This window comes from Dipodomys ordii, unplaced genomic scaffold, assembly GCF_000151885.1.
Source record: "Dipodomys ordii isolate 6190 unplaced genomic scaffold, Dord_2.0 Scaffold119, whole genome shotgun sequence".
Classification (NCBI taxonomy): domain Eukaryota; kingdom Metazoa; phylum Chordata; class Mammalia; order Rodentia; family Heteromyidae; genus Dipodomys; species Dipodomys ordii.
In genome coordinates, this window is record NW_012267335.1 from 4,555,632 (window position 1) to 4,574,045 (window position 18,414).

At 41.9% G+C, this 18,414-nt stretch overlaps 1 protein-coding gene across 1 annotated transcript in view; it reads left to right on the top strand.

Moving 5' to 3' along the window:
• Positions 1-18,414, top strand: part of Rnf150 (ring finger protein 150) — a 128,522-nt gene that overhangs the window by 54,576 nt on the left and 55,532 nt on the right. The window contains exon 2 of the mRNA XM_013029527.1: positions 17,022-17,272. Coding sequence (XP_012884981.1) covers positions 17,022-17,272 — 251 coding nt within the window. The remainder of the gene's footprint in view (positions 1-17,021; positions 17,273-18,414) is intronic.

Consider the following 18,414-nt stretch of genomic DNA (forward strand, 5'->3'; position numbering starts at 1 on the left):
TCTTCAGCTCAAGGCGAGCGCTCTACCACTTGAGCCACAGCACCACTTCCGGTTTTCTGGTGGTTTATTGGAGATAGGAGTCTCACGGTCTTTCCTGCCCAGGCTGGCTTTGAACCGAGGTCCTCAGATCTCAGCCTCCTGAGTAGCTAGGATTACAGGCATGAGCCACCTGTGCCTGGCCCGGAAAGCGTTCTTGATCCTGATTGGACGCCGTGTCAGATGCAAAGCAAGCATCATAAGAATGATTATCACACCCGCCTCACAGGGTCCTTACAACTGTCCTCAGGCGGCTGGTGCTGGCAGCCGTCTCTGAGAGGTGACGCTGCTGTGAGCAAGAAGAAAATCACCTTGAGGTTAATCAAGTCTTTGTAACAGTCTACCATTCTGTGCCACCAAGTATGCCGTGGAGAGCCCCATGGAAGAAGTCGACCTCAACAACCTCAGACGATGGAATATTATTTGGCGTTAATAAGAAACGAGCTCTCGAGGCAGAAAGGGCATGGGTGAATCTTCAGTGGGAGTGAAAGAAGGCAATCTTGAATCGTTAATGACTGCAATTATAGACCATCCTACAAGGTGAAGTACAGAGAGTAAAAGGTGATCTTTTACAAGGAGCAAAATGGGAGGAAGAGGCAGAGCACAGCGGACTTTCGGGATGTCGCCCATGACGGGCTTCCCATTCTCCTGAGTTTGTGTACACACACACACACACACACACACACACACACTCACACACTCACACACACACTCTCACACACACACACACTCACACTTAATAGTACAACCTGGGAGGAGCTAATTTCTTTACCCTATATTAACAGCCACATTTAGGGAGAGGAACACTAACTACCTGCAACTGTTTTGCAAGCTTTTGGAAGTGGCCCCGTGTGGTGTACAGCCTCCGCTGGGCCCGGCTTGTCGGCCGCTATGGCAGCTCTCTCAGAACACAACTGACCTCCATCAGCAGAAGCTCCCTACAGGCCCCGCGCACTGGGATTTGAACTGAGGCTTTCTGAAAGAAAAGACTCTTTATTTCACAATGACTTCAATACGATTGGCAGTGATTAATGAAAGAAAGAGGTTTCTAAGGAGTAGCTGTACTCAAAAGGAATGAGGTTAACCAGAAATACAGCCTTAGAAGATGATGAAGTCTTGAAGCTCAAGTTCATATCAAAAGGGTTCTTTGTTCTTCACAACCACTAGGTACATCCCTTGACATGTGTCCAAAATTCCTTTCCCTCTAAGGAGATTTTTGTGCATGTGAATCCGAGTCTTGGTGTTGTGTATCCTGGCACGGAGTTTTGTAACCATCCAGTGAATGGCAGTCGCCTTCGGTCACACTTACTGTGGTTGATCCACTTTGGTTAGGATTTTACAATGCAAGTTAAACACAGGTGAGAAGCAGAGGGAAGGGAGGAGGTGATAGGTATCTATTGGTACTGTGCCAGGTGCTTGGACATAAATGATTCTTTTTAATCCATGCAGTTTTAAGGACTTGGTGGAGTTCCCCAAGTCCAGGCCACATCGCAATAACATGATTGAGCCAAAATGAGCCTCACATCAACTTGACTTCAAGGCCAGCAGTGAGCCAGACCACTCACTCAGCCAGAAAAGGGCGTGTGGGGGAACTCTCGGCAGCGGCAGCCCACTGCCCACGCAGACCTCTAGACCCTTAGGCAAGGTTTTCAGGAAAATGAGGTTTTCTTTTGGTTCTTTTGAATTTTTCAGGGTGAGATGCCTGGCTTTCTGCATTATGATAGGAAAAAAATGTAAAATCAAGTACAGTTGCATGCCTTCCAGCAACTATTTTTCTCTCAGTATTGCATCAAAAACCTTCAAAGCTCCAGCTTTCCATTGTTAGGAGAATAGTTCCAGCATTTTATTTAATACTGAAATATCTGTGATCAGGAGTACCCTGACTTTGGCTCATTATAAAGAAGGTATTTTTAAATACCTGGAGATAAAAATGTGCCATAGTTGTGCATATTAAAACAAAAGCCATCAAGTAACCTCTGTGCTATTCATTGGCCTAGTCAGGAGACGCTGTACTTCGTAAAACCTTGTTTGGCCTTCAAGACACACTGCTCCTCCTGCAGACCTCAGAACTTGTGGTGCCAGAGCCTAGACAGCCCTCCTCCCTGGGGCCACCCAGTAGAGATGACCCGTCCTGTCTCTGTGACTCCCCAAGACCCAAAGGGCAGCTCCGTGGGGCAGAGGTGGGGGTTCTGGTGAACCTCTATCAGAGGCTGCTTCAGTGATAGATGTGGGTAGAACCTCTCTATCCCAGTTGGGAAGTTCCCCCAGAAACCAGTCTGCAACTCTAAGCAGCCTGAGGGCTCTGTCTCTCTATGAAGGAGAGGATAGAACTTAGTTTGCTTCCCTAATGTGTAATTTGCAAGTATTCCCAACTAGGATATGGATCCCGTTTATAGTCCTCTCTGGAAACCTGAACATAGATGATCTGACGGATAGGACTCAATGCAAAACAAATGCAATCCTTTGACACAGGTTGTCTTTAGATTCAACGTGAGTAAATCAAATCTCTGGGATAAAAAAATCAAGGACTTTCGAACCACAATATAAAGCTCCAATTCTCCCATGTTAAAAATTTAAGCAACTTAATATGCCCCAAGAGAATTACTGCTTTTAAAATTATATTTGAAAAATCTCCTTCAATTTCAGATTTTATTAATGAAGGCCGATCATCCCTGACCACTTATTCCAGACAGCCCAAGTATTTTCACATCCTGATTTAAGCCACTTTCCTGAGTCTTAGTACAATTGTTCATCACCTTGCTGTCACTTCTGTAAGCAGCTTTCTTTAGCTGTTTTCTTACCCAGAGAGCCATGTCTATTCTAAGACCCTTGCTTAGAGTCATGGAAAGTCTGGACCCATTGTATATCACATTTTTTCCTATACCTCTCTTATCTATGATGAAGTTCAATATATAAATTAGGCACACTGAGACTAACAGTTTTTTTATTGTGAAAATACCAAGACTAACAATTATAAGCACTAATAGAATAGTGACAACCATATATGCAACGAAATATTAGAGTCATTTATTTCTAGAATTTTCCACTTACTAGTTTTGGATGTACTGGACCTGGTGACTAAAACGACAGGAAGGAAAATTTGTGCATGAAAGGAGACTGCTGTGTTGAGTTTGGGCATTTGTTTAAGAGCCATTCACGTGGCAGGCTTCTTGGAAAGCAACCCAATCAGGTAACTTCACTCACAGACATCCTGCGGTCTCCTTCCGGATTCAGTTCAAAAATGAACCAGCATTATTGAACATTCAGGAGGAGAGCACCAGGCAGGGAGCCGAGAGGAAGCGAGCAGAGATTTCTGCCTGTGGATTGCTTGCAGTGTGTGGGGCAGATACAATGGCAGACATGCAGGAACAGCACAGCCCACAGCCCCAGTGAAAGGTGGTGGATGTGAACACAGACAATTATGTGAAGGTGAAATTAGAGAGAGAGAGGAAGAGGGGGGCAGGGAAAGAGAGAACCTGGGTGTCTATGAGAATAGGATTTCCTTCCCTTTCATCTGGAGAAAATTTCATGCAGGAAATGCAGGAGGAGCTAGGAAGAATTTGAAAACAAATAGGTGGTGGATAGGAAAGTACTAGTGACTAATTGGTAGTATTTCTTACTAAATCACCATTCCCACAGGTATGTATCATCTGTCCCCACAGGAGGTGGGTGAACAGAACCAATGACGGGTCGGCCTGATGAACTCTGGGTCCATGTGAACACAGTGACTTAGGCTGGAGGAGAGGTACGCTGCAGTGTGGGTACTGCAGTGGGGCTGGTGCTCTACGCTAATCACCGCAGAAGGAAAGGTATCACGCGTGCAGAAGGACATGAGCAGCATGAAAGGTTGGGGTGAAGTCACTGAATGATGTATAAGCTACATTTAGCTTGGTCAGATAACTTTCCATCATTTGTATCACTGAGCCCATATATACTTTCCAGTTGTCTCATGTTCTTATCTGCTTTTATTGGTATTTTCTTTTATAAATCCCACCATTTGAAAAAGAAATTCCACTATTTAGTGACTATAGTTTCGTTTTCTCAGCTAATTAATGATGAGTATCCTTCCAAAATTGATAGGAAACACAGTGAATCTCAATGAAAGCCACCCAGGTCATGAACTTTCATACAGCACCTATCTATGTGGACATTGAAAGGCGAATGTTAAATTTTTATGAAAATGCAAAAAAGCTTAAGACTTATAGCCAATACTGAATAAAGAGATCAGTGTAGCCTGGCTTACAGTATGGACATCGACACTTGTAATAAATCCCAGTAATTTCGGCAGCATGTGATTCATGCTGGAAAAGACAAATAGAATAATAGCACAGCAGAGAGTTCAGATCACACCAGGGGACCACTTAGTGTGAACTCTCTCCACTTCAGTGCAGAGCAGAGAGGATGCTATTTTAAATGAATTCTGATAAGTCCATCAGCTATCCATGAGGAAGATAAAGATTTCTAAACTCACCCTTTGCTATATAAACAATGAATGTAAGAGAAATTAGAATTTCAGAAGTGAAAACTAAAGCAATCTTTTGGAGAAATGCCAAGGTGGCTATCTTTGTAATGTTCTGTGAAGATGACTTTACTTGGAAATAAACAGCACAGACTCTGGAAAGATTAATGAAGTCATCTTAACTTGGCAATGTATGCTTATTAAAAGAATCCATTAAGAAAGTGGAAAGACAATCATTTATTAGAAGAAGATACTTTCACTACATATATTCAATAACAAGGCATACATAAATTAACTTCTACAAATCAATTTTTAAAAAGTGAACCCAATTAGCAAAATGGCTTAGACACTATGAAAAGAGGACAAATCTAAAACACATGTCAAATGCCAATTATAGAATTTTAAAATGTATACTGAAATCTAACATGCTAAAATTCCAAAACTGAGATCTACAAAGTATATCTGTCTCTTGATAGAAGAGCCTGCCTCATGTATAATCGCCTTCCAGTGCATCTGGGATCTAGCCAGGGTGGCTGAGCCCTGGTAGAATTTGGGTGGAGCAGACTGGAATACATTTTTCCATTTCCAGTCACAACTTCCTTGCTCAGGGTTTTAACTTAGAGCCTTCCTGTCCTTCACTTAGACAAATGCAAGTATTCTTAGGTTCACATACCATATAGGGGAGAATTCTTCCTTCCTCATTCTTCACTGTTAAGAAGTCTTCAGTGAGGGACCCCTACTATTTTCTGATAGGAATGGAGATGGTGGTTCTATGTCTCCATGGGTCCAACAAGACACAGAAGGTAGGGAAATGTGAAATAGGCAGGTTGTAATGCGTGTCAGCTTATTCCTGTTACTACTGTTATACACACACACACACACAGACACACACACACCTATCTGAATACTCAACACCTAAAGCAAGAACCAAAACACCAAACATACTAAATACCTACATGAAAATATAGCCATTTGGTATTGCATATTACAATTTATAATTGATCCAATATCAAAGTACACAAGTTATGTGACCTAAGACTGTACCATTAGCAATGGAAACTGTTTAATTTTCTATCCTCTCAAATCTAAGGAAATTCCTTATGTAAGCCTTATAACCTTTTTTTTAGTGTTTTAATAAGATAGCTAGATAATAGAAAGCTATTTCCATTAATAATTCAGTGAATTCCTGGTTTTGTAACTTGATCACTCAGAGGTATTTGAGGTATTGGAAAGGGGATAGGATTTACAATGAGCCAAGATTAAATTGAATACTAATTCTTCTGAAACCTGTAACATCAACCTGCTGGCAGCTGACTGTTCCCAGCTGAGTCTTACTGTGCATTTTGCTTTCTGACTTCTAGAAAGAAAGAACAATGATGAGCAGTTATCTTGGAGCTCAATAACACATGTGTGGCACATGAGTCCTGGGAAGGAGAGGAGGTGAGGAGGGTGCAGGACGCAATGAGGCGCGGTTCTTTTGGGTTGGTGCTCTTTCCAACAAAGAACGGGAGCCATCCTGTCTTTGGGATGTGACCTTTGTTTGCTTGCTCTGTGGGGATTTTGTTTTGTTTTGTGGTGGTGGTGGGGTGAGACAGAATCTCACTCCATGGTGATCTATGTAGCCCAATTGGCCTCCAATTATGATGCTCCTCATTCTGCCTTCCGAGTTGTGGAATTACAGATAAGTACTACTCCAGGCTTTCCAGTTGTACATATAAATGTAAGAAAAGAAAATGTGAGTAGAATGCCACGCGAGCTTCCAAGTTTATTGAGATATTTAAGGTTATCAAATATCAACTGAATCATAAAACAAGATGAGTTTTAGACCTGGCTTAGACTTTATCAATTATCTAAACAGTCCACTTACCTACAGAGAGAGAGAAGTTGAGTCTCAGAGATACTTACTAATTAGGCCAGTTACACAGTTAATAGGGCAAAACCAAATACTTATCTAGGGCCTTTCATTTTCCAAGGAAGAGTTATTTTCTCAGCTTGCATTTAGAAAAATTCTCACTATTTTACATATAAATAAATGTGAATGCTCAATAAATCTGTCATATTAAAATAAGGGTGAGAGCTGTTGCTTTCCAGCTCTTTCTGTACTTCAGGTGTGTGAATGTATGAATCACTAGAACTAGACTATAAAAAGAAAGGATGGCAATTTATTATTACCTCAGTTCCTTTCTAAATTTAGGGAATCATTATGTTACTTTGAAAACCAGAATCATAAAATACAAAACGAGCGAAGGCTGGAAACTTTGAAATGCCCTTTGGAAGTAAGAACTATTTTTCCCTGCTAGGGATTACCTTTCTCAGACAGCTATAGCTTTCTTTTATTTTTTGTATAAGTATTTATATTTTAGACTAAAACTATTTTCAATATGTTATCAAATTGAATATACACACCACACATATATTTTTTGGGAAATTGCAGCTAAAAACATTAATTTTCCAAATATTCTTAATGGTTAGGAAAAATAAATTATTTCAGTATAATTTGTTTTTTCCCCAGTCCTGGGACTTGAACTCAGGGCCTGGGCACTATCCCTGAGCTTTATTTGCTCAAGGCTAGCACTGTATCACTTGAGCCACAGCACCACTTCCAGGTTTTTCTGTTGATGTGCTACTGAGGAATCGAACCCAGAGCTGCATGCATGCTAGGCAAGAACTCTACCACTAAGCCACCTTCCCAGCTCCATTTCAGAATAATTTTTAAGTGCAAGTGAGCATCAGTAGCAGAGCTCTGAGCCCACATGCCCTCCTTGTCTTGGGACATAGGTAAAGGTGTTTGCAGAGCCAGATTCCCAAATGTCACCTTAAACAACCATCCGCTGCCTAAGCTAATGCATCCATTGCAATCACGTACTACTAAGAGAATTAAACAGAAATGAAGTTGACATTTGTCTAGGTTTTAGTTGCATTCCCTTCCTTTGTTCCGTGTTACCAGGTGTTGCTTTCTTGGGTTGGGTGATTCTTATTGCTGTCACACAGAGGGAGGGGTTAGTTGGTTTATAGGCGAGTGCAGGACTGACTGCTAAACTAGCCAATCAAAAGAGAAATGCACAAAAGTGAGTAAAGGTGTTATACATCATTCCTCCTTTAATCCTTACTCTAGCCTCTGAAAACAGAGGTCCAATGAAAGGCAAATACCAAAAGAAGTGGTATTAGAAAGAAAACTAGTCTGGCCATTCAAAATAGTTGAGATTTCACTATGGTAAAGTGTACCATGGGCTGGTTGACACCACTTCCCATCTCAGACCCACCAGAGGACTTCAGCAGACAGATTTCCCTGGTGGTTTTCAAGAGCTGTGGATCGGTGGAGAGGCATCACTAAGTACATCTTCCATCTCTCCTAAAGAGTTGTGCCCTGTGGTACTTACTTTCTGTGTGGTGGAAATTTATCTTAAAGCCTGTCCATATAGAGCTATTGTGTATTATGTGTATTTGCTCCCTACAAACATTTCAAGGCCTGTTTTCACCGGGGTTCTCAAAGCTTAGTCTTTAAATGTTTGTCTATTATGTCTTCACACAGTAAGTGATAAGTAATTTTGTGCATGCTCAAGAAATATCTATTAGGCAGAAAGTGATGTCAACTCTCCCAAGCAAATCACAGTATTTCAGAGTGAAGATGGTAAATCTAATCTACTGTGTGTCGCACAGTGCTAAACCTAACCTACTATGCGTGTCACCTGGTGCTGAACCTAACCTACTGTGTGTGTCACAGGATGCTGTGGCACCAAGTACCTCATGAATATTATAGATACAGTTTCTTTCCCTTTTGGAATGGAGAAAGATCTCCTTAAAACATTTAAAAGTCATAGAACAATGAGAAGACACTGTTGAGGTCAGGAAGGCAGAGTTGATTGTTGAGAAAATGGTAGCTCAGTGAGGACAAGCAGGGTGTCCAGAGCAGCAGGTCTGGGGCTACAAGGAGAGCCTGCATTTGCCCAGCCGCGTCTCCGAGCTCACCTCCACTGCATGACTGCAGTACCTGTTAGAATTATAGTCTTGTCTCATGGTGCCTGCAGCAGACCTGCAATTTGTTCCTAGGATTAGGCCTAACTATACCATGTCCAGCGCAAGCTCGCTCAGTGAGGAGACGCTTTCTCCAATCTGAGGAGGGTATGGAGAAACTCACAAGGGAAGTGCTTTTATAAGACAGAAATAGTGAGTGTTTACATAACCATGCTGGACCTAAGCTCTTAATCATTCAGTGTGGCAAAGCTTAAGAGGCTGAGGAGAGGAAGGAGGTGGGTGAGGCGGATGGATTAAGGGCTGACATCATAGGCCTGTTCTTAGAATGAGAGGCTGTTGATGGGGATGTCCATGATAGGAATCAAATAACCTGACCTGGCGTAAGTGAGCCAAGCTAGTACAGGCCACGTCACATGCTCCTTTGTTCACAGAAAATTAAGTGTTTCTAATGCACAAAATTATAACCCTTCGATGCTACTTTTACTACGTAATAATCTGCAACGGAATCAACCGCTTTTTCTAGGCAGCTATTTCCTAAACCTAAATCAGGATTTATCAAGCCACGAAAAGATAGCTAGCAGGCACCAAGAGATTCTTGAAGTAAATGGGGCAGAGGCCGATGGTCAGGGCTGACAGCTGAGACTCTGGGACCCTGGGCTCCCCAGGCTCACCGTGGGTTTGGCTCAGTGGTGTGATCGTGGCTCCTGGGTAGGGTGCCGGAGGTTCTCTGTGAGCCAGGCTGGAGGACAGCCCTGCACAAGAGTCTAGAATGGCGCCTGCATTCCTTGCATCTAGCTGCCATGACAAAACACCCCAGCTGGTTTGGCTAATAACTGACACCATTTATTAACAAAGTGAATCAGAAGACGGTGAATCAGTATCACTGCATATGGAGCTAACGATGCATCTGGTTGGTGCATTACAAAATCTGTGAAGCGTTTCATGATGAATTGGCTGCCATTTCCCCACCAGTCTGAGACTGATGGCCTGTTGCATCGTATTTCTCAATTTATTGAGTTACACTTAAAACATAAGAAGTTGACTGCAGTGAATACCTACATTAGTATTGTTTCACACTTACTGAATATCTTGTTGGGTAAGTTCCTACATGTGGCATGCTGAGAGCAAAGCCCCGTGCCTTTCTATGTTGATGGAATTCACATGGTCCCCCTGTGGATTGTAAGAGAAGTTTGTGCGTGAAGCTGAAAGTTGGCAGTTTCCCCAAAGTAGGGAAAATGTGCAAATTTTTCCTCACATTTTCTATGGATTGGCTCACAAATGTCGTTTTCCAGAACGTTCTCCCACTCCTCTGCATTTTTACCCCCAGTTCTGTGGTGTTTTCCCTGCTGGTGCTCTGCCTCCTTCTATCCCTGGTCTGTACCACATCATGAACTCTGCTACTTGCTGTCGGGAATCAAACGGACTGCAGCCGTCCCAATGCTGCTGCCATATACTGCTGAGCTCTTCAAAGATTTCTTGCATGTACATCATTTTCAAACTAGACTGTCCATTCGAAACAAAAATGGTGTCTTGCTTCTGCCACATTTCATTGGATAAGAATGAGTTTCTGCATCTAACCTGTATCCGCCCGTCCTTTAGAAGTAGCCAGAGCAGTAATTACTCCCCTGAAGAGGCAAGAAGCAGACACGTTGGGCTCAAGTCACACAGCTGTGAAGGGAAATGGCTAGGATTTTAACCCTGTTTTGGCCATTCTTAGCATCAAATGGTGCCTGGCTTTCCATTAGCAGTTATTGACTGATTGAATACAACCTCCTACCCAGATAGTCCCAGCGAAGCCAGGGGTGACAACTTTGAGTAGAAAATACTAGCTAGTGCTAGGCTCTTGTGAGCCTATGAATGACTTCAGCCAGCAGTGCCAACAATATTCAGGGAATATGTAAAACCCTTCCTTGGTTTTAACATTGCCTAATTCTTCTCACCCTCAAACCTAGCTTGGTGCTTCTTAAATGTGAATTTTGTTGTGTGGCCAGCCACCAGAGTATTGTAAAGTCACCTTCTGATATTAGTCTCTGACTTCAGTATGTGAGGGGAGGTTAAATAAGCACTGGAGAGGGGTGGGGATGGAGGGAGAGAGAGAGAGACAGAGAGAGATTATCAATAAAGACATTTCCTCTAGAACAATCACAGGTTTATTGTATGTTTTTTCAAAAGACATTTTGTGTTGTTTTAAGCCTTTCAGTTATTGAGTGACCCCATGAAGATTTATCTGAGGCTGATTGTTAACATAATTCTAGTCTTTCTGTATTTGGTGTACATTATTATATCATGATACTGGGAGGGAAATGATGCTTTTCTCTGCTCTCTAATTTTATCTGTTAGTATTATTTCCATATAAATTATTGTTCTAAAATTTCAGTGAGAATGAACATACTTGGCTCAGATGTGGAAAGATGACTTATCAGTTGCTCAGCAACCCAAATATGCAACTGCCTTTTGCCTTAATTAGAATCGTGTTTAATATTGAAGTCTTGGCATTCAGAGTTGTGTATTTCTCCTGAGGAAAGTTTTCTGGTCCTAATGAACTAGTATGATTCTGTAATTCCAGAAATGTATACTTGCAAGTAATTTTTTACATGAAAGCTGTCATTGTGGTAAAAAGAAAAAGCTTATCATCTCAGTTTATTTTGAGAGTTCTTATGAAAGAGAAAACAAGCAGCAATTTTGGAGCAAGCTAAGGAAAACAATGACCAGCAGACAGCAGGTTCCTGCGTGCGCCATGTGGACAGCAGGTCCACCTGATAGGTCTTAGAGAAGACCCCAGGGTGCAGCGTGCTGAGAACATGCACAAGTGGATGCATGGAATATTAAAATTGCACTTGGTTAACATGTCTGTCTAAGGCTGAGGTTGTAGCTCAGTTGCAGAGCCTGAAGCCTTGAGTACATTCCCTGTACCATCAGGGGGAAAAAATAAAATACCAGGGTTGTCTAAAATTTAGATCATTCAATACTAACAGCAGGTAAAAGGAAAGTTAGTTGTACAGTCGAATGATGCACATGTAACAGGGTCAGGATTCCAGGACATGTCTTGTGAAGGTTCCTCCCTGAAAAGACTGAAAAGTCTCTTAATTCCTGAGGCTGGTGACCTGTGACTTTCTAAAATGAAAGACTATAGCCTTAAGATTTGTGTTTCATAGGGTTTTGGAAAAAACAAAAAGCCAAGTAAAAGGATGATGATTTGCTGCTTCAGTTTACACATTAGTCGTTATAGTGTACAGGATAAATGACCAAAGGTTAGAATTATTTGATTTGAATATTTAAATGATTGCTTAATCTTTTCCAGGAAGCTTAGATTTTCGATTGTATGCATGACAACATGCATTTAGAAGATTATTATTTATCTGAGAAGAATCCATTTCCATCGTGTGTATGTAGGTGTGTGTGAGTGTGAGTGTATGTGTGTTTGTGTTTATGCTGTGTCTGGGGCTTGAACTCAGAGCCCGGATGTTATCCCTGAGTATTCTCCCACCTCAGCCACGATTCCACCTCTGACTTTTAACAAAATGTTAGTATTACTTCCATATAAATTACTTTTCTAAAATTTCAGTCAGAATGAATGTACTTAGATCAAATTCAGAAAGATGACTTATCAGCTGCTCAGCAACTCAAATATGCAGCTGCCTTTGCCTTATTATTAAAAACACATATATGTGAGATGAGTGTGAGAGTGTGTGTGTGTGTGTGTGTGTGTGTGTGTGGTAAGAATCTCACATACTTCCTGCCCAGGCTGGCTTCGAACTACAATCTTCAGATCTCAGCCTCCAGAGTGGCTGGGATTCCAGGGGTGAGCCACTGGTGCTTACTTCCATCATTTTTTAAAATTATACTTTTATGATCCTTGAGCATATAGTCTCCCTCTGTATAGCTATATAAGGGGATTACCATTCGCCAAATCGGTTTATGAGAATAATGCATCTTGGCATAATTTTCAATGGTTTTTGAAGCCTATTTGTGGGTCCACTCCTCCCCTGCTTCTGTCTTGGATAGTGTCTCAGGTCTTAGTTTCCTCCTTTCCACACTGTACAGACTGGGTTTGGCAGGCACCCTCTGACTGGCTTGTAGAAAAGCAATACTGTGATCTGAGGCGGGTCTTCATATCTGTCCAAATCCAAAATCAGTGTCTCCTGTGGTCAGTTTAACACTGGTATTTTCTTTGGATGAACATCAGCCAAAAAAACTATCACCATGACAACAATCATAATAAAGCCCTGATCTGCAATTCCAATTGCACCTACATGACCTTGTGGAAAAAAAAATCTCACAATCCTATTTCCTGCCATACTGAGCTGCATGGTTAGTGTGAAGAACAGAATAATTCTGGGAACCAAAGAGACAACCACATCCAGACCTGGGGCCACCTGAGAAACAGCCAAGTCCTCACTACCTATGATAAGATTAAATCACTACAGCTGGTGATGGTGTTTGCTGAAGGCACATTCAATAGGCTACAGGGAAGTACCCTGTTTGTTTTTTAATGCCATATATTAAGTAAAACTGCCAATTAATTATTTTTTTGTCAGTAGTGGGGCTTGAACTCTGGGCCTGGGCGCTGTCCCTCAGCTCTTCAGCTCAAGCTAGCACTCTACCACTTGAGCCACAGCGCCACTTCTGGTTTTCTAGTGGTAATTGGGGATAAGAGTCTCAAGGACTTTCCTTCCCCAGGCTGGCTTTCAACTGCGATCCTCAGATCTCAGGCTCCTGAGTTACTAGGATTACAGGCGTGAGCCACCGGCACCCACCCGGCCAATTAATGTTTTAAGCATGTGGAATATTGTGGGATGTGTAGCAGCCGCAGTATGGTTTTGCTGTTGTCTCCAACATGTAAAAAGACAGTTGAAAATAGACTTGGGGAGTACAATTTTCCCATCACTGGATTACCACGTAAAAGGCCTCTGCGTGATAAAGTGTACCCCAACTTCCAGATAGTCCAGTGAGCTGAACAACAGTGGATCTTAAGAACGGAAGAATAGAGAAGAAGTGGCACTGGTCATGCGTATTCAAAAATACATATCTCGAGGCAGAAAGAAGTAATAACACTTTGCATTTACATGGTACTTTACAGTTTTTATAATCATTTCACACATTACTTGAGAATCGATGATAATCCAGAGCTGACAAATATTTAAATTTCAGTCGCGTTCAAGTGCATATATACAAAATAATCTACAAATGGAACAAAAGTTTTTCTTAAAATCACCTATATCCTAAAGAGCCAACAGCAAGACAATCACAGAACAGGGACAGGGAGGAATGCGGGAGGCTGAAATTGAGTTCTGATCCCGTGAATTCAGAAAAGGCTGGCTACACACCGGCCCAGATGCATAGGGAAGGATGGGCCTACAGGCTCTGTGTAATATCTACGACTCTTCTGGTTTTGCAAGTGTTTTTTTTAAATGCAGTGTTTGAACAACCTGGCTTGAATTTACACGTAGAGGTTTTCCTGGTTCTTAAACATTCTTTGTCTCTGTGAACTTTTGTTCAGATTTCTTTCTTACCTGCAAAGACCAGGTGAAATAGAACCAAAGAAGGTGCTCCATGGCTAAAGGAAGCACTGAAATCTAGAGATGCTCCCACTTTTTCTGGGACCTGCTTTTTCTAGACCTGCTCCCAGGTCTACAATTGTATCCACCTTTCCATCACCAGAACTAAAACCTAATTATAAGTATTAAAATGAACAAGGTTGAGGTTGAGGTGAACAGAATCACCCCACTCCTGGGTTTTTCTTCTTCAACAAATATATATTAGAGGCTCAACAGTGTTACAGACGGGACTGGCTGTATGGCTCAAGTGGTAGAGTGCCTGCTTCGCAAGCACAGGGTCCTGAGTTCAATCTCTGGTACCTCCAAAACAAAGTGCTACAGACATCTCAAACCTAAGCATTTAAGTTTTTTAAAAAAGTGTATAGGATAGTTAATTGTTCTTTTCTCTACAGAGAAAGTGTTTTCTCAAGTCCCTGATAACAGAAACTGAGCAATTTAAAGGTTTCTGGAGATCAAAATTGGATTGCCTGTTTTTTTTTTAAATGTCAACAGAGGTTTTAAATATGCTGTCCAATTGTAAAGACCCACTCTTAACTCTTCGACTCTGTGGTTTGTCAAGTGTATGTGCGTGGTAGCAAAACTATAGAGTGGGGACTGGGGAAATGGTGAGGAAGCAATTTCAGCTACCAGACAGGAAACAGGCTAAAAGCTACAAGACTCAGAGCCTGGACCAGGTTCAGCAGAAGATAGGACAGAGGTCAAACTCACAAAAAATAAACAAGGTACAAGATAGGCCTGACATTTTCATTTCAAAAAACAAATCTCAATTTTGTTATGTTCTTTTTGCCTATCATAAATGCCTGTGTGCATATATAGCAATATATATAGAGAGAGAAATCTCTATATATATGTGTGCATCATTCTAATCTCTCTTCTTCTAATCCATTGTAAGATATATATATATATATACATAATGTTGTTATGAAATCACTTGGATTTGTTTGAGATTTAAATGCAGAAATTCAACAAGCTATTTTAAATCAGTGCTTCTATGTTCTTGCATGGAGATAAACATTTAAATACAAGTACCCAAATTGGGAGCTATTAAGGAATATATTAATGGGATTTGTCTACTGAAATAAACAATAAATTTATGCATGTCTAAGAAGAAGAATCCTCATAATGGCCCCCCAAAATACTGCCCACAAAAACAATCTAATTCTAGAGCTTTCAATGACTGTGTCTAATGAATATGCATAGGCACTAAATGAAATGAGAGCTTACGATTCTCTCATTACCTAAATAGCTGCAGCACTGGGGTGAACTTCCCCAGGCTAGACTAGTCCAGTGTACAAAGAAGATCATGTTTCTGTAGAATCTAAACCTGCCAGCAGCCTTAATCCCTTGCAAAACCCCAGACCACATGAGCCGCTGGCCAAAGTAAACACAAAAGGAAAAGGAGCGGCAGGATTCGATAAAGTTGGAATTTGAGCCATCAATTTAAGTATTTCTCCAAAACAAAACAACCCAAACAGTCACTGACTTTATGATTTTAAGTGGGACCAATGTAGGAAATCTCAAAATACACACAAGATGTATTACACAGCCACTTTTATATATAGCGGGCTTGTTTAATGATAGAAAAGTATTTCATAATGAGAAATAAAGAGTGCTAATGTGGTTAGCTTTGGAAGTAGTTAGCCACAGTGAAACACTACCAAGACTGTAAGACTGAAAACCTGAATAGGGAAGCCCTCCGTAGCTTCTGAAACACTCGCAGCATTCTGAGCAAACGTGGGCTGACCAACTGCAGGACGAGCGGAAGCCAACTGTAAACAACTGTCGCTGGGTTTCATTTTATTCTGTGTCTGCAAAGTGCCAGTTATAGATCATCTCCCTTCAAACTGTGGTCCCTTCAAATGGCGGGTTATTTCCACACGGGTGTGGGGCTGCATGCCCTTACTGTTTCATGTCTTCTCTTGTGGGTTTGATCTGAGCTGACCCCTGGACACCCATAAAGAACCTAGCATTGTCTCCTGCGTAGCAGGCTGGGAACAGGTTCGGTTGCTTCAAGTCTGGTGTCACGTTCTTACAAAAGGACCCCAAGTAGAGACCTTAGGACTCCTTACCCAGAGGCTACCCTGTGCATGGTGTTCAAACCCCCATAACTCAGACTTTAAGAAACGTGCTGCTGGTTTTTAATTGTCTGGTGAACGAGGCAGAATAGTGGGAATATGTGAGAAAGGGGAGGCAAAACAGCCCTGGAATTATCTACCCTACATCTTCCCTTTGCTTAGTACGGGGTCACAAAACTGTTTCCCTTAAAGTAGGTAAAATAAGCAGAAAGTAGCCCCGAGAGCACTATTTTAGCTTGGCTAGTCATACCAGAGATCTTTCAGAAAGTCTTTTCCTTTCTTTCTTCCTTTTTTTGTGGGGCCTGGAGCCTGAACTCTGGGCCTGGATGCTGTCCCTCAGCTCTTCAGCTCAAGGCCAGCGCTCTACCTCTTGAACCACAGCACCACCTCTGGCCTTTTCTGCTTATGTGGTGCTGAGGATCAAACCCAGGGCCTCATGCATGCAAGGCAAGCACTCTACCATTGAGCCACCTTCCCAGCCCCAGCCTGTCTTTTTTGGTTGCTTGGGTATCCACCATCAGAGAAAATTGCCTTGACAATGGTATTTGGAACTCTGTGACTGAATGTTCACAGGATCTGTGAGCCTGGAGGGAGGAAGAGAGAGAGAACCAGGCAGGTAGCGTAATAATAGGTGTTTTACCCTTTGCCCTCCTGGAGGACCCAGAGACTACAACATGTAGCTGAGCACTTGGTTCTTTGTGGTGGCAAGCCAGGCTCAGCACATAGTGAGATGGAAGAGTAGCTTCATCCTGGCCTTACTGGTGCCAAGGTCATGAATCCCATTTTGGTGTTTTGGTGTGGACAAGAGAAAAGCTTCCTAAGGTAGCTGAAGGAAAATGGGATCTGATGTTCTCAGCCTGGCCTAGGATTCTCCTTTGTGAGCCCGGACACTTTTTACGATGAGCCCTCTTGCCACAGGTGTGGAAGACATTGTGGCCATAATGATCCCCGAGCCAAAGGGGAAGGAGCTAGTGAGCCTGCTGGAAAGGAATGTCACGGTGACCATGTACATCACCATCGGGACCCGGAACTTGCAGAAATACGTGAGCCGCACTTCGGTTGTGTTTGTCTCCATCTCCTTCATTGTCCTGATGATCATTTCCCTCGCATGGCTGGTCTTTTACTATATCCAGAGGTTTCGATACGCAAATGCAAGGGACAGGAGCCAGGTGAGTAGCAAAGTGTTTTAAATAAATATATATCATAACCTTTAAAAGTTATTGCAGAAGCAATGCATGTCACTGTATAAACTGAAAAAAAAATCACAGAAAGTGTGTCAAGACAAAGTCGAAACTACCTGCTATTTCCACTTGACAAAAAACATAGCTGGCCGGGGAATAGTTTTTTTCAGATGTCTCTTAAATATCTGTACGTGGATGTCTGACCAGATGTGGTGTGTACAATGGCATGATCGATCCCTCATGTTTACTGCTTTCGGGGGGACATTTATTTAATTAGGCCAAGAATAATGAAGGGAAAAGGGACATGAACCTAGAGCATGCTGATAGTACCAACATAATTTGAAAGAGCCATAATTATTCTCTTCCAGCACAGCAGGAGAAATAGAGATTTTTCAAAATAAGGCTATTTTTAAAGCAATTACTTTTGTCTAAAATCGAATATGATGAAAAAGCTATTCCTTCCCATGTATTTGCCACAGCTGCTCACGTTCTACTCCGAGGATTTTTTTTTTCTGTTCTGGGAATATTTTCCGCACATGTAAATGCACATACTTCTGTGTATGTATACACATTTGTGTATTATCTAAACAAAACCAAGGCATGTTTAACTCTTTACTCTTTTCTCTCACTTCATCTTAGCCTCCAAACCAAGATGCTGCCTTCTAATCGCTAAAGACGACATAGCATTCTGTTGCTCCTGTATGTGACGTTTATTTAACCACTTCCCATTAACAGACATGTTGTCTTTTATTTTTCTTGTCGGTCATGGTGCTGGAACCTAGGGCCTGGGTACTGTCCTCGAGGGTTTTGTTTTGTTTTTGCTCAAGGCCAGCACTCTACCACTTAGAGCCACATCATCTCCACTTCCCCTTTTTAGGTGGTTAATTGGAGATAAGAGTCTCAAGGCCTTTCCTGCCTCAGCTGGCTTCAAGTCATTATCCTCAGATCTCAGCTTAACTGAGTAGTGAGGATTACACGTGTGAGCCACCAGCACCTGGCCAAACATGTTGTCTCCTAAAGAAAAACATTTTCACATGATATGTAGAGTATTTGAAAGTGTACTGTAAATCCTGGAAGTGCAATTTCTAAGGCACAGGTATATGTATCTAAAACTCTAAGAGAGATGCAAA